This window comes from Globicephala melas, chromosome 5 (assembly GCF_963455315.2).
Source record: "Globicephala melas chromosome 5, mGloMel1.2, whole genome shotgun sequence".
NCBI classification, from domain to species: Eukaryota; Metazoa; Chordata; class Mammalia; order Artiodactyla; family Delphinidae; genus Globicephala; species Globicephala melas.
The window spans coordinates 36,480,213-36,502,874 of record NC_083318.1 but is presented as its reverse complement, the minus strand read 5'-3'; the positions used below and the strand labels follow the sequence as shown (position 1 = coordinate 36,502,874).

Below are 22,662 nucleotides of genomic sequence, written 5' to 3'. Positions count from 1 at the left end.
CTTCCAAGGGCAGAAAGTCTCCCTGGGGGAATCGGGGTCCCTGGCCCCCCATGAAGCCAGCCACGACACTGGAAGGGAAGCAGCAGGTGGACGCCGTTGTTCTAATCCTGCCTCTGCCATGTGGCCTGAGCAAGGCACTAACTTCACCTCTCTGGGCCTCAGGGTGTTCATATGAAGTGGGGTGGCCACAGGAGGACCAAGCCGGCACACAGGATGCTGGCGCAGAGGGGCAGGCCTACAGATGGTTACGTGCCCAAGCTCTGGAGCAAACTTGCCCGGGATCAAGTCCTGGCTCTTCCGCTGCCAGAGTGACCTAAGGCAAGTCACTTAACGTCACTGAGCCTCATTTTCAGCAGTGACAAAGTGGAAATCACTCCCTTGCAGTGTGTTTGTTGCAAGGTTAAATGAGGCTGTTCCTACAATACCTGGCATGGTAGGAGCCCTCATGAAAAGGATTACTATTATTGTTGTTGTTGTTATTGTCATTGTTCTTGTTATTATTTGATGGGGTGAGGTGGTGTGGACTGTGCTAGGACCCCAGCATCATTGGCTGGCAGGAGATAGGATGATGCTGAGTTGGGAGGGGCGAAGCTGGGGTCGGACCTGGCCGCATGACTGCCCTTACAGCAGTCAAGGAAGCAGAGGCTCAGGCTTGGTCCCAGCTGACGTTACTATCTGGGGGTTCATCCACCTGTGCCTGATGAGTCAGAGCAGAGGCTTGGGCAGCCGTGGGCTCATGCAGCAGGAGCTGAAGCCCTGTAGGCAAGACTGACAGCACATCAGCCCCATTTGGCCGACACTCAACTAGGCCTTGGGCTTGCAGAGATGATGGGATGCGCTTCCCTACCTCCAGGAGGGCCAGATGGACGCATGCCAGGCTGGCCCTTAGGCGTTCACCAGCGTTCCACCATTTTCAGCTTATAGCAGGTGACAGCAGCACTGGGGATGCATGATATGGAAAACGGCAGCCCAGGCGTGGCTCCGACAGCAGGTGCCGGGCTCAGCCTGGGTGTCAGGGAAGCTTCTGGAGCCAGCATGCCCGGCTGAGTCCTGACGGGCGAGGAGGGCAAGGCGTGGAGTTCCAGGAGTCAGGACAGTGCCCAGAGAACGAGACGGCCTGGCAGACACAGGGACCAGCGGCTGTTGAAGAAGTTTGTATTCCCTAAGCGTGCACGGAGGGTGGAGCAGCACGAGGTGAGGGCCCCGGGGCAGAGTTGTTTGGGTCGGGGGGCAGGGCGGGGCCCCATTCCCAGTGGGCACTGGGGGAGGTGAAGGAGACTGCAGCCTGTCATTTATCCTGGTCAGCTAAAGCTCTAGGGCTGGTGGATGCCCAGGTTAGCCCAGACACACACACCAAGCTGGGCAGCAAGTCTCACCCACTGCGGGACTACGTCCTTGGTCCCAGCAGAACGGGAAGTGCCTCTGCAACACAGCGCGTCAGACTTGGGACGGGGCGGGGCGGGGGGGCGGTGCTGACGTGGTGAGCGGTTTCAGAGCTCATCACAATTTCCCTGTGGTCCTGCCTGCTCTGAGGCTCATGGTCCCTCCCAGCGGTAGACACCCAGTCCTGGGAACTTCCGCTCAAACCAGCTTGGGCACTTTGGGCCAAAGTGATGGTGGGCTCCAGGCAACCTTGCCTCGGGTCCTTTATCAGTTCAGGCATGTCTGAAGGGTCCTCAGAGAGAGAGTGCCTGGATGGCAAATGTGAGCCTGTGAAAAGGCAGAGGGGTGACGGACCCGAGCGGAGAGCAATCACACTGCGTATTGTGCCGCGTGCCAGAAGATGCTTCAATCTAGAATCCGAAGAGTCCAAGTTGTTTCCCTTTAAAAGAAGATGAACATGAGATATCCGTCCTTGTGTTGTTAGGGGTTGCCTCTGGCTGCCTTTAGCAGAAAGCTAACTATTTAGTGGCTTCGACCAATTAGGTGCTCTTTCTCACACGGAAAAGTGAATGGATAGGGCTTCCCTGGTGGCGCAGTGGTTGACCGTCCACCTGCCGATGCAGGGGACGCGGGTTCGTGCCCCGGTCCGGGAAGATCCCACATGCCGCGGAGCGGCTGGGCCCGTGAGCCATGGCCGCTGAGCCTGCGCATCCGGAGCCTGTGCTCTGCAATGGGAGAGGCCACAACAGTGAGAGGCCCGCGTACCGCAAAAAAAAAAAAAAAAAGAGTGAATGGATAGGGAAATGTAGTAGGATCGCCCAGCCGTGCTGAGAACCCCTTTGAGAGTTGTGGTCATGGATTTGAAGTGAGGCTGGCACCGTTAACAGAGGGAGGGTGGAAGTCATTTTCCAATGGAGGCTGCGGGGTCAAGGACCAGCATATGCAAAAGCAGGAGGCAGGAAAGAAGATGGCCTGTAAGGGGAGATGTGCATGGGTTTCACCGAGGTTCCTGCTCTTTCATCCCTGCCTCTCTGTTCACCTCAGGTGCTCCCCCGTGGCTCTGAGGCTATAGGCTACCTGTCAGAGCAGGTGTGCTGGGAGCAGTGCCTTTCCCCCAGCCTCTCCCCACCCACCATATAAAACTATCCAGGTGGACGGCTTGGTGTCTGGATGCTGTCTGAGCATCACGTCGACCCGTCCATGTCAGACCCCATCCCTGCTCCACAAAGTACGTGGGAAGGGAGCCACACTGCATCTACCCATAACCCTCTCTGCTGCGGTTTCTCATCTACAAAAGTGCCTGTGAGAAGTCAATTCATGAGGCATGATCTGCCCCAAAGCAAGAGATTTCCTTTTAAACCAAGAAAAAAAGTCGGCGCTATTCATCCTGCACTTCTTTCTGCAATCCTGTTTTTGAAGCACCCGCTGTGTTGGCGTTTGAGTAGCTGGAAAATTAAGTCAAGTACCTTCTTTCCGACCTCAGACATGTGGCCAGTGGGGTGACAGTAGGGGACGCCAAGACGCCGAGCCAGGCTTCCCTTCATGCTCCGCTGGGACCATGCTGCCCCTCGCTGCCTCCCTCCAGCAGTTCTGTTTCCTTTCATTCTCTGCACGCCCGGCTGTCAAAGTGCAACAGACCGGTCCTGCTCCATGTACCGTTGTTACAGGCCTTGTCTCTGCAGAAGGCTCTGTAAAGAAGAACCAGACGGAAGTGCCACAGTCACAGGGGGTCATGTCGGAATCTCCCGGGCGGTTGTTAGCATTTAGAATTGCTGCATCTGTTACAGGTTGAACTGTGTCTCCCCCCACCAAAATAGATATGCTGAAGTTCTAGCCACCAGGACCTTAGAAGGCGACCTTATTTGGAAATAGTGTTGTTGCAGATATAATTAGTTGAGATGAGGTCATACTGGGGCAGGGGACCCTTGCCTGGTGTCCTAATATGACTGGTGTCCTAATAAGAAAAGAGACACAGACTCAGGGAGAAGACTGTGAAAATGGCGTCAGGGACTGGAGTGACCCATGTGCAAACCTAGGAAAGCCAAGGGTGGCCCACAGCCAACAGAAGCCAGGAGAGGGGCCTGGAACAGATTCTCCCTCAAAGCCTCCAGAAGGAACAAACCCTGCCAACACCTTAGTTTCAGATTTCTGGCCTCCAGACTGTGAGATAGTACATTTCTGTTACTATAAGCCACCCAGCTGGAGGTACCGTGTTACAGCTCCCCAGCCCCGCGCCCGGGAAACCAACACGGCATACTTCTGAATCAGAAGCTGAGAGAATGGGCCTGGGGATCTGCACTGTACCATGTTCTTCCAGTCGTTCTGATGAGAATTTCTGCAGGAGACCAGAGTGCCCACGCCGTGCATCCTCCAGTTGGTTCTGGACTGAGTCATGAGAATTCCCCATCTAAAACTGTCTCCGAGGACAGAGGGAATGAAAAGTGCCCAACGAACTGAGAAGGTATCTTGAGACCAAACAACGAGGCAGTCAGCTCCATAAAGTACAGTTGTGACGTTTATTGCGGGTAACTTACGTGCGGATTGGATGGGGCGTATGGCAGTCTGGAGGCATCGGCAGCTGCACTCCGCACGTCCGAGGGACCATCACCATTTTATAGTTAACCTAGGGTATGGGGGTAAGTGCTTGGAGACGGGGATTGCGTTCCAAGTCAAGGCCTTATCTGATTTATGACGGGTGGGTGCCAGGAATACGTCAGCGAAGGTCTTTATCATTATTTGGAGACTACCTGGACCTCATGGTCATTAAACAATATCTATTAATTACAAATCCACTGACGACAGAGAAGAGATTTACTACACAGTACAGTCCTAGGTAGGGTCAGTGGAAGGACAGGGGGAAATGAACAGGCCCAAGATGGCGTCAGTTATGCTAACAGCCAAACACACTGCAAACCTTCCAGCCCTCTTTCTCCTTTGCGCTGGATCATTCACCTGCAACTTCGAGCCCTCGTGGGTGGAAGAATACTGCTGAAGGCTCTAACCGCCCCAGCATAACTACCTACCTCTTGCATGGGCCAAGTATGCTTCCTCAACTAGAAAAAACTCTTGGACAGAGAAAAAGCTCCCCTCCCTCCATGGGATGAGGAAGCTGTCATAGGCGTGAAGTGCCAAGGGGACACGGGCCGGGCATCTGCTGTGGCAGCTCCCATAGAAGGTTCTCATTCAGCCCTTTGACAGATATATTATAATCCTGACCTGAGACTTGGGGTCATGGAAGTGGATCTAGCAGGACCATGTCCTCAGGATGCTTGAAGCCTGCAGGGGAGATGGCGGGATGCAGACATTCTTAGGCCGCTGTGAAAACGTGGAGGAGATGCCCTAGGTCTGACCTCTCTGGACTTCAGTTTCTAAACAGAGAACAAGATTAAAATTAGCACTGCCTAATTTTCTGGAAATGCAGCTATTATTGGTTAATGGTCTCAGCTGGCAAAAGGCCACTGAGCCAGGTGGAGCATCTGCTTCCAGGGACTGGTCAGGGCTTCCAGGGCCTGGGCAGCTGAGCTTCCATTAGTTTGAGAAGTGCACTGTGGGGCTTGTCCTATTTTGGCCAAAGATCCGAGCAGGGGTGATTTTTCCAAAAGGTCTTTTCAATAGCATTTGACAAAGTTTTGCAGGATAAAAAGCCCCTGGTGCGAAAGGAGTTTGAGGAGGTGAATTTTCTATCTGCTTCCTCTCTTAAAGAAATAAAAACATTTAACAGCACATTTAAGCTACCTTTGGAGCCCTTGAAAACATTACATTTTAAACATCGAACACTGCACATGTTATGTTTAATAATATTATTAACAGTAACTGTACATGATTTTATGGTTTTAGATCCTGTTCCTTTAATCCAGGGCTTCTCAACCTCAGCTCTGTTGACACTTGATGACTATTGACCTCAATTCTTTGATGTGGGGACAGTCCTGTGCATTGTAGTATGTTTAGCAGAACCTGTGACCTTTATTCATTAGATATCAGTAGCACCTCCATAGCTGTGACGCCAGAAATGACCCCGGGCATTGCCACATGTTCCCTGGCAAACAGATCACCCCCAGTGGAGAACTATTGCTCTAATCCTTGCTCATCACATTTTCCTGAGGTACTTATTATTATTATTATTATTATTATTCCCAAGCTCTTGCAGCTCTTAATTGGAAGATGAAGGACTTGAACTCTCTTCTTCCATCCACTGGATTCTGGGCTCTTTCGAAAACTCAAATTTCATGAAAACTCGAAATCAAGCAATCCCACGGGAATCAGGGCCCTCTGTCCATTTCACTTGGTTCTCCATCAAAGGAAATTTCAGCCAGGTGGAAAAGGGTGACGGATACTGACATATCAATCTCAACCAATAAAAGATAGGAGCGTTGGTTTTCAGTCAGCCAAGGGAGACACGCAGACCCTGACAGATCGCCCCGAGTGTATACAAGCCCGTTGCCCCGAGCAGTAAAGCACGTGCTCTTACTGGTCTGCTCAGACTTAGCTCATTTAAAGACCCATCTTTACTTTCCCTTCAATCGGTTTTCTCTAGTAAAAAAGAGGTACCCTAATTTTTCTTTTTTTTCAAATTTTAAATGGCTTTATTAAAGGCTGTTAATATAAAGGTGCCCTAATTTGTTATGTGAATATTTATCGGCCTTACGTGAAATGAGGCTGTGTGTAAACTTGAAAATTATAAATAGGACCTAATGTTCTGTTTTAGAATAAATGATGGTGGTGGTGGTGGTGGTGGTGACATTCCCACCAACAGTGTAAGAGGGCTACCTTTTCTCCACACCCTCTCCAGCATTTGTTGTTTGTAGATTTTTTGATGATGTCCATTCTGACCGGTATGAGATGACATCTCATTGTAGTTTTGATTTGCATTTCTCTAATGATTAATGATGTTGAGCTCTGAGCACGTTTAAGGTAGGAAGATGATGTTCGGTAGGTTAGGTATGTTAAATGCATTTTTGACTTTTAGGATATTTTCAACTTACAAGGGGTTTATTGGGATGTGTATATATATGTGTGTGTTTGTGTATGTATATATATATGTATGTGTATATATGTTTATATGTGTGTGTATATATATATTAAAAAACACATACCTAAGTCCCATGGCTTAACCTACACAAATCGTGGCTCTAGGAGTCTAGAGAGGAAGATACCAGCATAAATGGTGAATTCTCTGAGACTACCATGGCTACAAGGGATGAAAACAAAAAGAAAACAGCTTCAGTGAAATGGAAACTTACTGCAGGACTCATGTAGCCACAGGAAGTGCTGGAATGCAATGTGATCCCAAAGTAACTGGGACGGGGGCCAGGAACCTTGCCTGAACTCACTCCTTCCTTCTTCCAGTGATTTGTTTTTCTCTGCACATCAAAGTCATTTTCTTTTACTGTAAACCAGTTCTTTCTACACACTGAGCTCCAGAGTCTCCCAGCTCTGCCACCAAACTCAAGAAAGTAGATAAAACAGGGAGTTGAGGAAAGTCAAGAAGGAGAATGCTTTCCTGATCTCAAATTCGAGTACCCCAGGGAATGACTCTGATTGGTCAGGTGCTAGTCCCTGGACCAATCAAATCTGGCCATTGGAGAACTCTGACTGGTGCTGATTGGGTCATGTGTCTGCCCTTAGGCCAATCAATAGCTGTGAGAGGGAGGTAAGATTTATAAAGTCACTAGAAAGGCAAAATGATGGTGGTCCACTCCACTTGGAAAGTAAGGACGATAGCGTAGGGTAAATGGAGCCCAGGAGAGGAAAGAATAGGGAGTGACAGATGTTGAGGTCTGGGGAAGGTTAATAAAGAAATGGCAGGTGGTCCCTCTTGGCTTTCTGTCTGACCTCCTCCCTTCCTCTGGGCAGGTAGAACGTGGTAACTGTACATGGATAGGACGGGGGAATAGGGGACAGGGAGAGCTGGCTGCCCAGGCATGGAAGTACCAGCCCCAAAGTGGACACCATTTCAGGTCCCTTGGCCGTCAAAGAGTTCATCTCAATCTGCAGCCCCAGGGTTTTCCCATGGTTACTCTCTGGCCCAGAATTGGACTGAGGCCATTATTCACCCACAGACCAGTGTCTGAATCTCCAGAACCCCTCTCTGAACCTAAAGAGGCCAAACTCCCTACAACAGCAAAGGTCTGTTTCCTGTTCATGGCAGGTTAGCTGGGGGGTGCTGCTGCCATGTCACCATCCCCAGCATTCCAGGACGCAGACTGAAGGAGCATCTCTGGAACATGGCCGTGAGACTGACAGAGGGAAAGAGACTTCGGGAGGGTCTTGCATCGGCAATGCTCCAGCCTGATGGTAGCGTTTCTACTCACACTCATGGGCCAGAACTGGTCACATGGCCGAACCCAGCCCCAGAGGAGCCAGGAGGTGCAATCTTGCTACGTGCCGAGAGGGGCAAATCAGAATGTTTGGTGAACACCGTTAGTGGCTACCTGTCCATCAGGCCCCCAACCCACAGAAGTGAGGACCCAGCAACTCTCATCCTTAAGCCAGCTCAGACGTAAAAGGTCAGCCCCACCTCTAAATCTAGAGAGAAATGTACTAGTGCCAGTGCATAGGGAGGAGCACTTAGCTGGGAAGGAGCCGGGGCTCCCCTCTGAAAAGCTGTGTGCCCTACCACCAGTTCCTCATCCTCTCTCATCCTTTTCTCACCCTCAGAATGGGTGCTGTTAATTCTTATCTGGAAGGGTGGGTGTAGGTATTAAATGAGGAGGTGCTGAGTGAGGATGAACTCATCAAATCTCAACCCCTATCACTCAGAAACCAGGGCTGCCATCCCTTCAATTTTCCCAGAGCTCATCCATTTGCAAAGGGGTATATAGAGAGGATGCTCAGTAAAATAATCCCCTACAATTTGCTATATCACACCCATGCCACAGCTGACGCCATCCTAAGGCTCCCTCAAATAGGTTTTGCTTCAGGCAAAGCCGATAAAATAGACAGAATTGTAATGCTTCTGGCCAAAGGCTGTTACTGAATTTGTGAGATAAGTATTGTATACAAGGTGGTCTTCCCAATAAGCGATGAGGTTTGAAAGCGGAACAGCCAGTTATACTGAGTTTTTACTTAAGGAAGAGACACCTCATGGGAGAGGAGAAACATGTATCAGTCAGAGTTGCAGAGGAAACACTCCAAGGATAATTTATTTTCAAAGGACACTTTACAAAGGTGTGGCTGTAAGGGCGTCATAGAAGCTTGTGCAGTGAACTGGGGCTTCGGAGAAGGCAAGGTGTTCCCACCCGGTGGGTGACAGAGAGGAGGAGAGGGAGGTCGTCCAGGGAGAAGGCTACCTTGATTGGAGCAGCGACCTTCCAATGTTCCCAGCAGCCCCAGGTGACAGTGCAGGAAAGGGGCTGGGGACCTGATGCCCAAACTTGACTGCCCTTACTCCTGATTTCTGCCGGGGCTCCCCATGGGCCAATCCCAGCTGGAAGCCCAAAGAGCTTGGGGGCTTTTGATACAATTCCTACAAGTCGGACTCCCAAGCTGGAGAGCAGGCGGGGAGTGGGGCAGGGTGGACCTGGGGTACGATGGAAGATGGATGATGGAGGTCCAGGGGGCCTCTAAGAATTGAAGGAGTGTCCCATGAGCGAGAAATTAGAATCAGCTGAATAATTCCGGGAAGCACAACAAAGGCCAACGGGGAGGAGCTCTCAGGCAGCAGATTTCTCAGTTGAAATTCTATATGAAGGAAAAGTTTCTAAGGATTTAAGCAGTTCCCACATGAAATGGCCTATCTTGAGAGGTGGGCAATGGGGTTTGGGTTAAGACTGGCTGGCTCTCTGCTAGGGATGCTAGAGGCAGGATTCTTGCAGTGTACAAACAATTAGACCAGGTGACTGTTTGCTTTCTTCTCTTCAGTATCCACCCCCTGTCCCCAAACAGACAACCATTCTTCAATTTGGAGTGTTCCCTTTCAGAACTTTCTGGTAACTTCGACTCTGGTTTTTATTAACCATAGAGAAGCAGTGTACATAACAGCTACAAGCACAGCCTCTGGAATCAGACTGCCTGGTTTTGAATCCTGATCCATGCTAGCTTTGTGACCTCGGGCCTCACACTACTGCCTCAGTTTCCTCATCTGTAAGATGGGGTATTAAAACCTACTCCATATGAAGGATTGTTTTAAAGACCAGTGAGTTAACAGATGTTAAGCACTTAACAGCCCCCCTACACAATCAGTCAGCACTGCCCAAGTGTTTGCTAGTAATATTAATTTTGCACAGAATTATCAGACCAATACAGTACTGTATCAATTAAGTGCCATGTCAAACATCATTTTGCCTTAATTCTTTAACGAACTCTTACGCATACACACAAAATAACAACCTATCAACTCCCTTGGCCACAAGAGAAACAGCTCCATGCATGCTGACTCATGCAAATTGTTGTCCACGAGGGCTGTGAGCTCGCCAGTTCTAATGGTCATCCAATTTTTGTCCAGCTAAGACATCCTTTTACTCCATTTAATTGGGACTGGCATCCTTCCCCCCTCGGTGTGTTGAGACAGAGCCTGCCAACCTGTGCAAACAGGCTGCTGATGAGGGGTGGCAACCTGGCTGGGCATTTATCCCTGCATTCACCCGCCCGGCCTTCCAACACGTTGACTGTGCACCAGCCCCAGGCTGGTCGCTGTGCCGGCTGCCGTGCAGCCACAGATGGCTTTCGGTGTCCCTTGCCCAGAGGAGGGGAGACCAGTAACCAGGCCGGAGACCCAGTTCCGGTTGCCATTTCCATGCCCAGCCTTCCCTGGTTTATAGGCCCCTCTGGACCCCACCATGACTTGTGGGGCTGGATTCCCTCCCCATGAGCCTATTGTCCTGTTTCACCCATTTCTGGGTCCTGACTCTCAGCCACTGTGTGTGTACCCCCTTCCAGTACCCTCCTGTTCTCCAGGTCTTCAGCCTTGATCCCCCAGAACGAGGCCTGCAGAACCATCTGTGGGGGCCTCCTTGCTGGGAGACATTCATCAGAACTGTGGCAGGAAGTTAAGCTTTACTTACTGATCCTCAGTTTCTCCATCTGTGAAATGGGGGTGTCCCCACACTGCCATCATCATCATAAAAATCGCTGCCCTTTTTAAAGTGCCTGTTACAGGGCAGACGGATACTACGCGTTAGTTCATCTTCTCCTTTAAAGAGGTGGTGCTGTGGCCATAATCACAGGTAAGGAAACAGGGGCTTCAGGAAGCTGGGTAAGTTCCCCCAGGCCCCTCAGCCAGTCACGGCAAAGGTGGGATCCTGATCCAATTCTGTACAGCTCCAAATCCTGCCTCTCCCACCGTGCCACACTGCCACTCCACGATTCCACACAGTCCAGGAGACATATAACCAGTGAAATGACGTGAATAGGTGTGACGGCGCTTGAAAGGTTTCCCATTTTTAAAGCACACAGCACAAAGGAAAGCTGGTCATCACCCTGGAACGGGAGGCCTAGGGTTTGATGCTGCAGATCAATGTTGGTACGAAACTGACTCCATCCTCGGGGTGTGAAATAGCTTGATTTGAAATTGTTTGATTGCTAACCGTTTTATTTTAGTCCTATGTAGTGCTTTGCCTTTGAAAAATGCCTCCAGCCCAAATTATTACAAATTTTAATGCGTTCTGTTCTTGTTAATCAAGGGTCTCCGCCACAGAGCACTTCCTTCTGGAATCTAATGCTTGAGTTTGGAACGTTGAGAGCATTCGCATCCATCACTCAGAATTCTGGTCACAAAGCTGACAGTTAATTTGATAAAGTGGCTGAGAAAATGAAATGTTCCTGCCATCATGGAGCTAACTAGTCAATCTGCGTCCGTAGACTTGGGCTATGTCTAGTAAGATATGTAAAATCCTTTTTCGTTTCCTCCTGAATTATAGATAACTAGGCTCAGGGCTAGTCACGGAAGTGAGCTCTCGGGGCCAACCATATGGTTTTATATCATTGCCTTGGTTCGTGGGTTCCTACTTGAGCAAACTGAGACTTTCTAATTCCTTCAGAGTGTGGAAAAATCATTCCATGCTACCTTCCTTCCATATCCAGATCGAAAGGCATAAGAGTCAGTGGAAAGGGCAGGGGTCTTGGAGACAGACAGCCCTGGGTTTGAATCTAGCCTCCCGAAGTTACACGGCTAGTAAGTGGCAGACCCAGGGATAGAACCAGACAGCCTGGCTCCAAACCCAGGCCTTGAATGCCAAGCCATACTGCTTCCTTCCAGCAAAGACTTCATCACAGTGAATGTTCACTGTTTGCTCTCTGTCCTGCTCCCCAGCCCCTTCAACTGTGAGCCTGGAACATAGAACCTGGCACACGGATAGTGCTGGTAAAAAGGATGAGTGGAAGGATAGGGGAGTGAATGGGTGGGTGGGCATTGAGCAGATGGGAGGGTGGCAGTGATGAATGGAAATATGGGAGTAGATGGATGACTGGATGGGCAGAAGGGTGGTGGATGGATGGATAGACGGGTGGATGGATACTAGATGAACAGGTGATGTGAGGTAGCTGTGTGGGTGGATGGGTAAATAGGGGGTCTATGGGGGGAATCAATGGATGGCTGGATAGTGAATAGGTGACATGGATGGTAAGTGGATACTTGGATGATGAGTAGAAGGGTAGATGGAGGGATGTATTGATGGATGGATGGATAATGAATGGTTGAGGTAAATAGGTATCTGTATAGAGGTACATGGGTGGGTAGGTGAATAAGTAAGTGAGTAAGGGGAGGTCAGTTAGGTGAGTAGGGGTGGACAGGTGGGGATGGGGTGGGACAGATGGACATATGGACGGATGATGGTTGGATGGATGGGGTAGATGAATAGGGTAAGCAAATGAACGAATATATGGATAGGTGGATAGAAAGTGAACGGGTGGGTGGATGGTGGCTGGATGCCAAATGGTTGGTAGTAGGTGGGAATGCAGATGTAGTGGGAAGAATGCAGGCTTTGGAGCCTCCCAAAACTAGATTCGAATCCAGTTGTGTAAGCCCGTGGATGGATGGGTGGATGTCTAGAGAGGGGTCCATCCTTCTGGATTCTGCCTTCTCGTCTCACACTGCACCTGGTGGTAAGTTGCGAGGCACATGACTCACACCTCATTTAGACGCCACTCTAGGCCTCCAGTACCCATGGTCATAGTATTCTTATGAACACTTATGACCCTCCATAGAGGAGGGGAGACTTGAAACAGCTGGTTCTACTCTTTTTTTTAAAAAATATTTTATTCCTTTATTTTGGCCGTGTTGGGTCTTCGTAGCTGTGCGCAGGCTTTCTCTAGTTGCGGTGTGAGCGGGGGCTACTCTTCATTGTGGTGCGCGGGGTTCTTACTGTGGTGGCTTCTCTTGTTGCAGAGCACGGGCTGTAGGCGCACAGGCTTCAGTAGTTGTGGCTCATGGGCTTAGTTGCTCCACGGCATGTGGGATCTTCCCGGACTAGCGTTTGAACCCGTGTCTCCTGCATTGGCAGGTGGATTCTACTCTGGTAGAATCCCTGGTTCTACTCTTTGAAATAGCTCTGGCCAGAAGGAGGAGATGAAGTGGCTGAAACTATCCAGCTCCAGAAAGGACTCTGGTCCACCATGCAGTATTGTTTTTACTTTCCGTGACTTACCTCACTGGTGTCCCTTCATTTCAAATCTCCTCCCTCCCTCCCTCCAGCTTCACACATTCCAGACCAATCCTTAAAGCCCAGCTCAAAGGCTGCCTCCTGCAGGAAGCCTTCCTTGATCTACACAAGATTTCAGAATCCATCTCTCCCTCATCAGGGCTGTCTCATCCCTTTGCTCCACTCTTTATTATGCAGTCTTTGAAGCTTTATTTTGCGTTATAATAAGGGAAATTCAGAAATCTAGAGATAGTAATGCTTTCTATGCTATGTTTAGGCATTTAAAAGAAAATCTTAATGGCATTCATCTTTATCTTGCAATTTACCCAGAGAATTGTGGGGCTTCACAGATTGTGAACCAAACAGCAATGTCCTGCTTTGGAGTAAAAGCATTTCCCTTTCACTCTCACAGATTTCTTAGTCACTTGAGTGTTCCCTAGTTCCGATCTGATTTTCTCTCCAGAGGTGTCTGAGAGTCTCTGAATGTAGGAGAGGGAATAAAGGGCCAGGGGAGCAAGATTGCCAGGCAATCCCAGCGTTGCTGAGGAAGTCTGACCACCTCCCTTCCTCATCCTAGGCTCTCCCCTCCCTGCTCACTTTGGCCTCTAGATCCAGTGCCTCTGGGCCTCTGGGCCCTGAGCCCTCCTCCACTAGGATGATGTATTTTATCCTGACTACCTTTCCCAGTTGTCCTATTTGGAGGGCTGCAAGCCTCAGAGGCAGAGGCACTGGGCACCTGGTCCTAGTCCCTGCAAGTAGACAAAGGACAGGAGGTTGGGCTTCCCTGGTGGCGCAGTGGTTGAGAGTCCGCCTGCCGATGCAGGGGACACGGGTTCGTGCCCCGGTCCGGGAAGATCCCACATGCCGCAGAGCGGCTGGGCCCGTGAGCCATGGCCGCTGAGCCTGCACATCCGGAGCCTGTGCTCCGCAACGGGAGAGGCCACAACAGCAAGAGGCCTGCGTACCGCAAAAAAAAAAAAAAAGGACAGGAGGCAGTAGTTCCAAGTTCACTGTCTTATAAACGACTTTGTTGCTGCTGGTATTTCACATTGCCTGAAGGACTTGCTCAAATACTGGCATGGTTCCAAACACTAGGCATCTCTGCCGAACACACACACACACAGAAGGCATCCCCACCACACACACACACACAGCATTCCCACCATGCACACACATATACAAGGCATCCCTACCTTGTGCACACACACAACACACATACGCACACATGACGTCCCCACCATACACACACACACAGCTGTGATCCATCCGAGGCCACGGCTGTGTTGTATTCATCCGAGGATCACCCACAGTACCCTGCACCTGACAAGTATGTACAGATGTTTGTTGGGTGAAACAACTCTTTCATTTAAATCAGGCAATAGGTCTGCACTCTGTTTGACAGAACATACTAATGTACAAGGTACATTTCAGCTGAAACCTGTGTCTTTCCGAACAAGGTAGAACTGTAGTTATATTATTTCCAGCCCTGTACTAGATATTTCACACACATTCTCTCTGGTTCCCCTTAGCCACCTGCCAAGGGAGTGATATAGTCCCCAGTGATAGGAAAACTGAGGCTCAGAAGATAAGCAGCTTGACCCTTTGATCCAAGTGGCTGATGTTGAGATCCAGGGTTTGAGCTGAGTTCTTCCCTATTCTCAAACTTCTCATTGCTTCCTTAAATGTCTTGGTTTCATTTTTTGCCTGCACGGTCCACATGGAGTGACAGATGTGGGGTAGTGCATGAACCTGCAATTGAAGATCAGAACAAGAAGTGTGTTGACGTCTTCAATCATGTGGAAGGTGACCAGATGACCAGCTGTTAGGAGATGCAGTGTACATAGTCCTGCTTCCTCAATGTAAATTGGTGTAGCCATTATGGAAAACAGTATGGAGGTTCCTTAAAAACCTAAAAATGGGGGCTTCCCTGGTGGCGCAGTGGTTGAGAGCCCACCTGCCGATGCAGGGGACACGGGTTTGTGCCCCAGTCCGGGAAGATCCCACATCCCGCGGAGCGGCTGGGCCCGTGGGCCATGGCCGCTGAGCCTGTGCGTCCGGAGCCTGTGCTCTGCAACGGGAGAGGCCAGAACAGTGAGAGGCCTGCGTACCGCAAAAAAAAGAAAACTAAAAATGGTGTTGCTATGTGATACAGCAATCCCACTCCTGGGCATATATCTGGGGAAAACTCTAATTCGAAAAGATACACGCACCCCCATGTTTGTGCAGCACTATTAACAATAGCCAAGACATGGAAGCAACCTAAATGTCCATCAACAGATGAATGGATAAAGAAGGTGTGGTACATATATATACAATGGAATATTACTCAGCTATAAAAAAGAATGAAATAATGCCATTTGCAACAACATGGATGAACCTAGAGATTATCATACTTAGTGAAGTAAGTCAGAGAAAGACAAATACCATACGATATCACTTATATGCAAAATCTAAAATATGATACAGGGGCTTCCCTGGTGGTGTAGTGGTTGGGAGTCCGCCTGCCAATGCAGGAGATGCGGGTTCAAGCCCTGGTCCGGGAAGATCCCACATGCCACGGAGCAACTAAGCCCGTGCACCGCAACTACTGAGCCTGCGCTCTAGAGCCCGCGAGCCACAACTACTGAAGCCCGTGCGCCTAGAGCCCATGCTCCGCAACGAGAGAAGCCACCGCAATGAGAAGTCCATGCACCACAATGAAGAGTAGCCCCCACTCGCCGCAACTAGAGAAAGCCCGCGCACAGCAACGAAGACCCAACGCAGCCAAAAATAAATTAATTAAATAAATAAATTTTTTAAAAATATATGATACAAATGAACTAATTTACAAAACAGAGACAGGCCCACAGACATAGAAGACAAATTTATGGTTACCAAAGGGTGAAGGGAGGGAGGAGGAATAAACTAGGAGTTTGGGATTAGCAGTTGTAAACTACTATAAATAAAATAAACAACAAGGTCCTACTGTATAGCACAGGGAACTATATTCCATATCCTGTAATAAACCATAATGGAAAAGAATATGTAAAGAGTAGATAGGTAGATAGATAGAGATACATATAGACATATAGCTGAGTCACTGCTATACACCTGAAACTAACACAACATTGTAAGTCAACTATACTTCAAGAAAAAAAATTTTTTTAACATCTTTATTGGAGTATAATTGCTTTACAATGGTGTGTTAGTTTCTGCTTTACAACAAAATGAATCAGTTATACATATACATATGTTCCCATATGTCTTCCCTCTTGCGTCTCCCTCCCTCCCACCCTCCCTATCCCACCCCTCCAGGTGGTCACAAAGCACCGAGCTGATCTCCCTGTGCTATGCGGCTGCTTCCCACTAGCTATCTACCTTACGTTTGGTAGTGTATATATGTCCATGCCACTCTCTCACTTTGTCACAGCTTACCCTTCCCCCCCCATATCCTCAAGTCCATTCTCTAGTAGGTCTGTGTCTTTATTCCTGTCTTACCCCTAGGTTCTTCATGACATTTTTTTCCCTTAAATTCTATATATATGTGTTAGCATAAAAAAAAAAATTGTGCTCCCTTAACACAGTTTGTCATAGGGTGGTTTGTAAGTCTGGGTGCTCATCTGTTCAGATATTTCTTTGTGGGACAATTTGATCACTGTCCCTCTTCCCCATCAGGTGATAAGCTAGATGAGGACAGAGAACCTGACTGCTTTGCTCGCCAGGGTTTCCTCTGCTCCCTGGCATGGTGACTGGTCCATCAGTGGGCATTCACTACACATACATGCGCGAATAATGTGTGGGACACGCCCCTTTACCTACTGTGTGAACTTAGGCAAATTATATACATGATCTCCTGTGCACTTCACAAGGAGCCGTGATGTAGGTATTACTATCTCCATTTTACAGATAGAGAAACCGAGGTTCTGGGTGTTGAGTAACTCTTCAGATCCACACATGAGCTGGGTGTGGATCCCAGCCTGCCAGGCTCCAGACACAGCATTCTCGCCCCCTCAGGGGTTGTGCTTCCCCAGGCCAGCGCGACATGCAGGCTCCTCGGTCGCCCTGCTTCCCCAGCCGTGTCCCTGGACATCCCCCACTCCACATCACTAACTTGGGTCTCTGCTGTGCTTGTCTGCAGGCTGAGGAAGCAGCAAGGGCAGAGCGGCCAGCTCTTGGACACAGAAGGCCGAGCCGGGAGCCAGGCCCAGAGCAAGCTCCAGGACGGGTGTAACAACAACATTCTGGCTCACGCCTGTTCCCATGGCTGCAGCAGCTAAGCCACCACCTGTGGCTTCCAGCGGGACTGCACACACCTCTGCCCTGCCCACCAAAAGCCCCTCTCTGTGCCACGATGGTCCCTGCCTCACCTCTAATAACATCAGATGCAGAGAAGGAACCCTGGGCTCGGAGCTGGGGAGCCTGGGTTCTGGTCCCAGCTGCCCGGCTGATACCTGCTTGACTGTGGACAAACCTTGCCCTTTCTGTGCCTCAGTTTTCCACATCTGCCAAAGGGGTTAAACAGCTCTCTGCCCCACCTCTAATTACAAGGTTATTCAAGGAATCCAATTGGGTAGTGGACATGCAAAACCTTTATAAAGTTGTTCACATGGGCAAAATAAAACCTTAATATTTGAAGTGCACTCCCCTCCCCCAAAGCAATTAGACCAACACAACTTTGCAATTCGGTCCATCCTGACTCTTAAGACAGTACCTTCAAAAATGCAGCCCTCAAACATCTGATGTGTTAGCCCAGCCTATGGAAACACCATTCCCGAATCCTGGAGCTAAGCCGGAAGTGTCTTCTTTTGCCTTCTCTGTCAGGCCAGTCTTTCTGACCTTCTAAGATGGCTCTCCACCATCTCCACCTTTAATTTCAGTAGGGCTCCACTCCCACCCCACCCCTGGTGCTGGGATGGCCCGCCCGTAGATGCCCATTCAGAAGGTCAAGTCACTGACCGTCAGTCTCTCCTATAGAGTATCAGCAGAGTTCCTCCCAAAACCCAGTCCCACAGCAGAACTCTGAGTGTCCGTCCCCTTCCAAGTTTTCTTTCCTGAAAAGGGGTTATGTCATCTCATCGGCGTTGTCTTAAAGAGGGTCTCCGACTGCCATCCAGGAGGCTGCTCCACACTGATAAATTAGGAAGCACAGGTGGTCAGAAAGTGTAGGAGGACGGTGGGCTCACACAAAGAGCAAACTACTTTATGATCTGTTCCGGGAGCATTTTGTCTTTGAAGTGGGAGATGCTGTAGGATAGGGGATACAGCTTGGACTTGGAACCAGGACTGTGTCCAGAATCCAGCCCTGCTGTTTACTAACCGGAAGACCTCAGGCAAATCGCGTAATCCCTTGAGTGTCAGTTTCCTCGTTTTAAAACGAGGATAATAAAACTAACCCTCGGGTTAAATAAAGATCCTGTGTGTGATATACCCAGCACACAGTACTCTGTGAATGGTAGCCGGTTTGGGTCTGCATTCTCATCTGCATCACTTAAAGAAACTTTCCTGTTTCATTCATTTGGCAGTCAGTTCTCTGTAGAAACAAGCCTGGTGTTTAAGATCCTTTGAACTTTTCATCCTGGCGTCTCTGATATCTGTACATTCCTCTGAAAGTTCAATTGTGTTTTTATTTTGCATCCAACTTTAACTTTTTACCTCAAAAATCAATCCTTGGGACTGTCAATGCCACCTCTTAGATTTCTTAAGAGACATTTTAATGTATTATGTGGTTTTATATTTTTATTTGAAAAAAGGAAAGAAATGATTATTGTTTTCCTCCTTCAAACCCAGGCTATTTCTAGATGGTGTTGCCCACGTGTCCACTTGTCTTGCACACTTTTCATTCGTTGATTCCCGTTGGCACCATCCTGTCCCCTCCAGGAAATAACGGGGCTGCTTCTCTCTTCACTGTGACCCTGGCAGCACTTAGGGCCCCTCACTGGGTTGAGTTCATGAATTAGGGGCGGGAGCTGGCAGTAGCTCAAGATGCTGGATTTCCTGGCTCTGTTCAAGTTAGCCTTGTTCGTTGTTCAGAATAAACTATTTCTTGGCCATTCCTTCCTACAACTTTGTTCTTATTCAGGGTTGGGTTGGATGGGCAATGTCCCCTCAAAGACAAGTTTAATGAGGAACATAGAGACTGGGGGTGGGGAGGTGGGAAGGATTTCAAGTCAGTGATGTGTTTACTTTGCTCACAGAATAAAACCAAACTTGGCAATTCAAGGCTCAACCAACTTGATTACAATTCATGTTATCATCATCACCATCATCAGCAGCATCATCATCATCACCATCATCATCATCACCATCATCATCATCACCATCATCATCACCATCATCCCATCATCATCATCACCATCACCATCATCATCACCATCATCATCACCATCACCATCATCATCACCATCATCATCAGCATCATCATCATCACCATCATCATCACCATCATCATCATCACCATCATCATCACCATCATCATCACCATCATCATCATCACCATCATCATCATCACCATCATCATTATCACCATCACCATCATCATCACCATCATCACCATCATCAGCAGCATCACCATCATCATCAGCATCATCATCATCACCATCATCCTCATCACCATCATCATCATAACCATCATCATCACCATCATCACCATCATCCTCATCACCATCATCATTGCCGTCCTTATCATTATTTTAAAAAATACAGAAGATTCTCCACCTAAAGAAAAACACTCTTAAAATCTCCTCAAATTACTGCTCGAACATTTATATAGCACACACATGGATGCAAATGAACAGTAACTGCTCTACTGTACAGATTCTAACTTAACTTGCCGCCTCCCTGCTTTTGCCCACCCTGCCTTCCCTACCCAGGATGCCTTTCAACTCCCATCTCTACGTGTTAAAATACGTGCCTCTCATGGGCCAATTCCACCTTTCCCATGATGCCTTCTGGGTCTCATGGCAACCCTAACCCAAGCCAGGTGTAATCTCCTCCACACACCCTCTCACGCATTTTCTGTGACTTTCTCGCAGCTCTGATGGCTGCCAACTGCACAACAGGGTTACTTTCACCCATGGCTCATCCTCAAGCTCCTATGAGAGGTCTGATTCTTGTGCCTATCTCCTCTCACCCTCCATCTTCCGGTCCTAACAGCGCCTGTTTCACGGGAGGTAATCAATAATTTGGAATGAATGCGATAAATGCAAGCCCAACACAAACTCTCCAAGTGGGTGAAGCTTGCTTTTTGGCAGCCTCCTGTCTGGTCCCACTGCCACCTCCCCTGCTTTTTTTTTCTCTCTTGGTCCCAGTGGTTTCCCAGAGGCTGCCTCCCCCTGAACCACCAATGAGGTACCCAGTCCCCACCCCCAATCCCCCTAAGAGCATATCTCCTCAGTCTCAAGTTCCAAATGAGTTTTCCCTTCTCCCTCATCCAAACCCCCATTCCCAGAGTACAGAGCCCCATGCCAGTTGTTGGGAAAGCAGTCCGATCAGAGAAACATGTATCCAAGCAAGAATTCGCATTAGGAATCACCTTATGATTTGGGATTCAGGCACAGAGGGACAAGCTGTAAATTGGTAACACTGACAGGGCTTTCCCACCTCCACTGAGATATAACTTGGGCTTCTCGTGACAGTAAGTAAAAATAGGTCACGTTTATAGTAATAGTAACGCCAAGCTGCATGCTCTGAGTCCCTTCCCACTTACTGGCAGAAAGTACAGTATATTGTCCGAAATCCTCCCCAAATTTGCCTGAGTGACCACAGCATAATTTCCTGTTAGCCAGAAGGGCCCCCTCCCCACCACTGGGGAAAAGGGGATCCCCTATGAATCCTCAGTGCCTACGGCTGTTGTCATTCTGCTGTGTGGACCATCCTGGTTCCTGGCCACCATGAGCCGTGACCCTCACCTACAGGCTTCTGCCAGAACACCAGCTGCACCCCTTTTCTTTCTCTCCAGCCTCTAGAGACACAGCCTGGACTTCTTAAAATCAGCTCTTCTAATGCTGGTTCCAACGCAAAGCTCTTTAGCTGTAGGCAACTCAGTGCTTGCCTTTATGCCTCCTCCCCTCACCTTCTCAGAATACATGATGTGGCTGGTCCTGGGACGGTCCTGTGCAGGGACACACTGACCCTGGGGTCCCTGCCTCCGGGTGCTCCCTGGCCCCCTTGCCAGGGCTTATCTCTCAGCTTTCTTCAGGGACCCCTGTCCATCAGACTCACCTCCGCTCCCGTCATGGGTTGGTCCGCTTCCCTTTCCGGGGTCCTCGGCCCACACAGAAATCAGCTCTTGAGGCAGGCAGCAGCTTCCATGTGCTGAAGTCTCCAGCGATGGCTGGGAGGCTGCTCCCCACTGGACACACTGGTCCTCTCTGGGGTGGGCATGAGCCCACCCAGTCTGATACTGGCCCAGCGAGAGCTGGCTCTGCAGTGGGAGATTTGGCTTCAAATCGTGGCTCCACCATTCACTGTGTGGCCCCACTGGGCGGCTCTCAGACACATCTCTGAGTGTCAGATTCTGCACCCATGAGCAGGGCCTGGTAATTCCTGCTCTGCCTTTTTTTTTTTTTTTTTTTTTTTTGCGGTACGCGGGCCTCTCACTGTTGTGGCCTCTCCCATTGTGGAGCACAGGCTCCGGACACGCAGGCTCAGTGGCCATGGCTCATGGGCACAGCCGCTCTGCGGCACGCGGGATCCTCCTGGACTGGGGCACAAACCCGTGTCCCCTGCATCGGCAGGCGGACTCTCAACCACTACGCCACCAGGGAAGCCCCTGCTCTGCCTTCTTCATACAGCAGTTATGAAGGTCAACTTCAGGGCTCTAAGCGGGCGCACGTGTTAACTCGTGGAGTGCCGTGTAAAGTTGAAGTCCTCACCATGCAGGGCATCGCTTCCCACTTCATGAAGCTCTTCCCACACATTGTCCAAGTTGATCTCTGCAGACAGCGGTCTCCACCACCCACCCCCTTCGTAAGCCCTCCATCTCTGTCCCTTCCCATGCAGCCTACTTCAGGCTTTGGGTCAAATAGCTACCACTGACCTTCCCAGAAGCCACTACAAAGACCAGGCATGAAGGGAGCCCAGTAGGCAGTGCCCCAGCCTGTTCCTCCCCCAGGAGTCCCAAGAGAGGCCAGAGCTTAGAAGGATCAAGAGGTGGGAATACACCCTTATTCCATGCCCATTCTCTGCCAGGAACTTCACATGATTTTAATTCTATGGAGTATGTGCATTTTAGAGATGAACAAAACAAACTCTTCAGAGGACCTATAATTTGTCTGAGGCCACCCAGCTACTTGGTGGTAAAGTCAAGATTTGAACTGTCTGCCAGTATCCAAACTTCACGAACTTTCTATTACATTGTGGAGACCCCACAGGGTTGGCTTGGGGGTGCCCTTCCCAATCTCTCTTAGTATCACAAAGCCACCCCATAAAGGTGCTCTTTAGCTAAGCACAAGGTGCATGCTAAACAAAAGCGGCCCTAAGGCAAATCCTCCCCCATCCCTCCAGAATGGTGCCCTGAGTCCCTGCTCTATAGAGATCCTGGAGCCACCCTGCCACTTGTCACTACAAGGAGACTCTGTCCTCTACCAGGAACCACATTTGGAAGAGAACCTTCTCAGGGGGGACAGCACCCAGCTTCCAGCTCTGATGTGATGCTCCTTACCATTTCCACGCTGCTGTGAACCAGGTTTAAAACGCTTCCCAGTACATGGGTTGTTTGTTGCCC

At 49.4% G+C, this 22,662-nt stretch overlaps 1 protein-coding gene across 3 annotated transcripts in view; it reads left to right on the top strand.

Annotated features, from left to right (window-relative positions):
• STK32B (serine/threonine kinase 32B) overlaps nt 1-18,989 on the top strand; it is a 347,207-nt gene extending 328,218 nt beyond the window's left edge. For 2 of the 3 annotated variants that reach the window (XM_030864190.2, XM_060298750.1), the window contains one exon: nt 17,077-18,989. In XM_030864190.2, coding sequence (XP_030720050.1) covers nt 17,077-17,215 — 139 coding nt within the window. In that variant the 3' untranslated portion in view covers nt 17,216-18,989. Of the gene's footprint in view, nt 1-917; nt 1,011-17,076 lie in introns of those variants that run through there. The other variant, XM_060298751.1, reaches the window with a different exon arrangement.
• The last annotated feature ends 3,673 nt before the right edge of the window (nt 18,990-22,662 follow it).